Source organism: Camponotus floridanus, unplaced genomic scaffold, assembly GCF_003227725.1.
Source record: "Camponotus floridanus strain SB8 unplaced genomic scaffold, Cflo_v7.5 scaffold289, whole genome shotgun sequence".
NCBI classification, from domain to species: domain Eukaryota; kingdom Metazoa; phylum Arthropoda; class Insecta; order Hymenoptera; family Formicidae; genus Camponotus; species Camponotus floridanus.
In genome coordinates, this window is record NW_020229424.1 from 197,588 (window position 1) to 202,894 (window position 5,307).

The 5,307-nt window shown below is 26.4% G+C and overlaps 1 protein-coding gene across 1 annotated transcript; it reads left to right on the forward strand.

Annotated features, from left to right (window-relative positions):
* Positions 1-4,672: 4,672 nt before the first annotated feature.
* Positions 4,673-5,078, forward strand: LOC112638335 (the record flags this gene model as incomplete). Its single annotated transcript, XM_025409839.1, has 2 exons — positions 4,673-4,767; positions 4,872-5,078. Coding segments are annotated over exons 1-2 (301 nt in total), but the record flags the coding sequence as incomplete, so codon positions are not given.
* Positions 5,079-5,307: the final 229 nt, after the last annotated feature.

Sequence of the window (5,307 nt, forward strand, 5' to 3'; positions counted from 1 at the left end):
AATATATGTGCAATTCTGCTTATGTACTTGCATTCTGCGTTGAGCGCAGTGAAAATCTAAAATTAAAAAATATATAATAAATCGTGCTAATTACCCATATATACATATGGGTGCATTTATATCTTGCCGTTAGAGTTGCAATTATCAATTCTCTAATGGGTAGATATGATTGCAATCCGTATGTACAATAGGTCTACTATCCAGTAGGATTCGGTTTCCGTCTTTCCAATGTTTTTCGTTTTTTTAAATTATATTTTTTATGTAAATTTACAAATATTTATTTCTCTAAAAACTAATGAATTTATTTGTAGATAAATAAACATTTGTGGTAAGATGTAAGATTGTCGAAAATACTACAATTTTCGTATTATATGTCATCTTACTATAAAAAATTATATTTTTTTATTGCACATTTTTTGAAAGTAATTGTGAGATATTTATGATTAAAATGACACCAAACACGACATAAATCAGATTATTTTTAATTACATAAATAATTAATTTTTTGATTATTGATTAATTAAAAATCATCCGATTTATGTCGTGTTTGATGTCATTGTAATCAGAAAATTCTCATTAATCCATTAAAATTATTTTCAAACCGATAAAATGCAAAATAAAAGTTTCAATTTTTATTTTCTGAAATGTTTATATTATAGATAAGATAAGATCTTCGCGAGACTGGGGAGTTGTCGAAAGTGAGGGAGAGACCAAGTAAGGAGTGAGCGAGATGAACAACATGAAAGAGTTCCGAAGTCTCACTCGCGAGCCTTCCTTTATCTCCAGTCTTTCGTATTATATTTCATCTTCAGAAAATACAATTTTTACATTTCGCATTTTATTGATCCGAAAATAATTGTAATGGAGTAATGAGATTTTTACGATTAAAATGACACCAAACACGACATAAATCGGATTATTTTTAATTACATAAATAATAAAAATATTAATGTAATTAAAAATTCTCCGATTCATATTGTATTTGGTATCATTTTAATCGCAAAAGTCATTAAAATTATTTTCCAACTTGCAATAAAATGCGCAATAAAAAAATTTATTTTTTATAACAAGATGACATATAATATGAAAATTGTAGTATTATATAACATATATAATTATTATTAATTACATATATATTATTATTATATATATAATATAAGATATATAATATTATATTTATTATTAGCTTCGATGCTCACGTATATATATATATATATATGTATATATATATATATATATATATATATATGTCAATTGGCTATTTTGACGACATTAAAAAATCAAACATTTTATTGTATACATAAGAGTACATCGACTCCCTGACCTATACATTATTTATAATTTTATGATAAAATGCACTAGTACATATGTATAAGCAATTAAGTATAGATCGGTTAGTACAGCGACAGTACAAAATTATGTATAACACATTATACTATTTGGCTATTATAACGACATCACAAATTTTTATAAAACGGTTGTTTTAACAACACTTCAAAAATAAGTTAAAAAATCCTTTTGATTAGTAATCATTTATCAAATAAGCAAGCAATTAGGAAAATATTTACATTCTTGTAAACCCGAGAGATTTATTCAAGAAAATTATTTATTTATTTTAATTAAAATTATCAGAATAAAAAATTAAGTATAGATCGATTAATACAGCGACAATACAAAATTATGTACAGTACATTATACTATTTGGCTATTGGATCGCTCATCGCGCATCGTTTATTGCGTCCAGTATGAGAGCGCCATAATGAGTAACTATTGGCGTTTTCGAATAGTCGGGTTCGATCCGACCCGGGGTAGTTTATTAGACGTCATTGACCAATCACAACCATTCTTTTGAAGAATGGCTATGATTGGTCAATGACGTCTAGTAAATTACCCCGGGTCGGGTCAAACCCGACAATTCGAAAATGCCATATATATACATATACGTTGTTAACTGCCTTCGTCCTTTTGTCCAGGCTTAATCAGCCATGAGATACGAGTTGTGTGCAATAGAAATATGTTAATTTGTATGAGTATATTTAGTATTATAGTATTTATTCTATTACTAAATACATATTATACGACAATATAAAAATTTAATATAATAAATATGTACACGTTAGTAAAGTTCTATGATGATATTTATTATGTGTGCAAATCTAGTCAAATTAAGATTAAAAAAAATGTTGCAAAAGCTATATATAGTGATAAACGAAGTTATCCAGCAACTATTTTAGCGAAAAATGGTAAGTTGAATATATGTTTTACATCAATTTTCATATTATTATTATTGCATGTAATTAACATTTATATTACATTACAAATATATATACATAAATCCAAGAATGAATAATAAACAATAACGATGCGGTCGTTCACGATATAATGAAATTATAGAACGTAGAAATATATCTACAAATGAGACAAGAAATTGAGAATACATTAAAATGTATTCTTATTTCATTAAAATATATTCTCAATTTCTCATTTCATTAACAGACATTTCTTTAACATTACAGATAATAAAGATATATTGGGAAGACATTACAAAAAATATTATAACAAATAAGCCACATATATTATGCAAAAGAACTGATTTCCCAAAATTTTGTGGTAAGTTTAATTCATATCGATGATATTTGTAATACTTATTTTATCATATGTATGCGATAATCATGTATTTCTTCTCTCACAGATATTAATTCTATAAGACTTATTGATAAAAACAAAGACAATGAATCTGTGATACTAAACAAGGAGTACAACACTAAAAAGATTGATGTTTCATTAAATATTGGTGAATCTCACATGATAATGTCTATGGATGAAAGCAATAAAAATAATGAATCTGTGCCAAACAAAGATTGTAATGAGGAGATGACCGATGTTACATCAATTACTGGTAAATGTGCATATTTCCAATTATTTAGGTTAGCTCATATCGATGATGTTTGTAATATTTATTTTATCATATGTATGCGATAATCATGTATTTCTACTCTCACAGATATTAATTCTATAAGACTTATTGATAAAAACAAAGACAATGAATCTGTGATACTAAACAAGGAGTACAACACTAAAAAGATTGATGTTTCATTAAATATTGGTGAATCTCACATGATAATGTCTATGAATGAAAGCAATAAAAATAATGAATCTGTGCCAAACAAAGATTGTAATGAGGAGATGACCGATGTTACATCAATTACTGGTAAATGTGCATATTTCCAATTATTTAGGTTAGCTCATATCGATGATGTTTGTAATATTTATTTTATCATATGTATGCGATAATCATGTATTTCTTCTCTCACAGATATTAATTCTATAAGACTTATTGATAAAAACAAAGACAATGAATCTGTGATACTAAACAAGGAGTACAACACTAAAAAGATTGATGTTTCATTAAATATTGGTGAATCTCACATGATAATGTCTATGAATGAAAGCAATAAAAATAATGAATCTGTGCCAAACAAAGATTGTAATGAGGAGATGACCGATGTTACATCAATTACTGGTAAATGTGCATATTTCCAATTATTTAGGTTAGCTCATATCGATGATGTTTGTAATATTTATTTTATCATATGTATGCGATAATCATGTATTTCTACTCTCACAGATATTAATTCTATAAGACTTATTGATAAAAACAAAGACAATGAATCTGTGATACTAAACAAGGAGTACAACACTAAAAGATTGATGTTTCATTAAATATTGGTGAATCTCACATGATAATGTCTATGGATGAAAGCAATAAAAATATGAATCTGTGCCAAACAAAGATTGTAATGAGGAGATGACCGATGTTACATCAATTACTGGTAAATGTGCATATTTCCAATTATTTAGGTTAGCTCATATCGATGGTGTTTGTAATATTTATTTTATCATATGTATGCGATAATCATGTATTTCTACTCTCACAGATATTAATTCTATAAGACTTATTGATAAAAAAAAGACAATGAATCTGTGATACTAAACAAGGAGTACAACACTAAAAAGATTGATGTTTCATTAAATATTGGTGAATCTCACATGATAATGTCTATGAATGAAAGCAATAAAAATAATGAATCTGTGCCAAACAAAGATTGTAATGAGGAGATGACCGATGTTACATCAATTACTGGTAAATGTGCATATTTCCAATTATTTAGGTTAGCTCATATCGATGATGTTTGTAATATTTATTTTATCATATGTATGCGATAATCATGTATTTCTTCTCTCACAGATATTAATTCTATAAGACTTATTGATAAAAACAAAGACAATGAATCTGTGATACTAAACAAGGAGTACAACACTAAAAAGATGATGTTTCATTAAATATTGGTGAATCTCACATGATAATGTCTATGAATGAAAGCAATAAAAATAATGAATCTGTGCCAAACAAAGATTGTAATGAGGAGATGACCGATGTTACATCAATTACTGGTAAATGTGCATATTTCCAATTATTTAGGTTAGCTCATATCGATGATGTTTGTAATATTTATTTTATCATATGTATGCGATAATCATGTATTTCTACTCTCACAGATATTAATTCTATAAGACTTATTGATAAAACAAGACAATGAATCTGTGATACTAAACAAGGAGTACAACACTTAAAAAGATTGATGTTTCATTAAATAATTGGTGAATCTCACATGATAATGTCTATGGATGAAAGCAATAAAAATAATGAATCTGTGCCAAACAAAGATTGTAATGAGGAGATGACCGATGTTACATCAATTACTGGTAAATGTGCATATTTCCAATTATTTAGGTTAGCTCATATCGATGGTGTTTGTAATATTTATTTATCATATGTATGCGATAATCATGTATTTCTTCTCTCACAGATATTAATTCTATAAGACTTATTGATAAAAACAAAGACAATGAATCTGTGATACTAAACAAGGAGTATAACACTAAAAAGATTGATGTTTCATTAAATATTAGTGAATCTTACATGATAATGTCTATGGATGAAAGCAATAAAAATAATGAATCTGTGTCAAACAAAGATTGTAATGAGGAGATGACCAATGTTACATCAAATACTGGTAAATGTGCACATTTCCAATTACTTAGAAACTGACACAAATGTCTTTATCTTTAATTACTGGTTACTTTTATAGTTAATAATATCTTTTTATTTAATTATTATTTGATTTTTTTTTTTAATAATAATATCTTTTAATAATAATTTATAAATAATAATGCATCTTTTAATTAATTTTGTGTTTTTTAAAAATAGTCAAATGTACATTGTATCTATTGTATATGTATGTA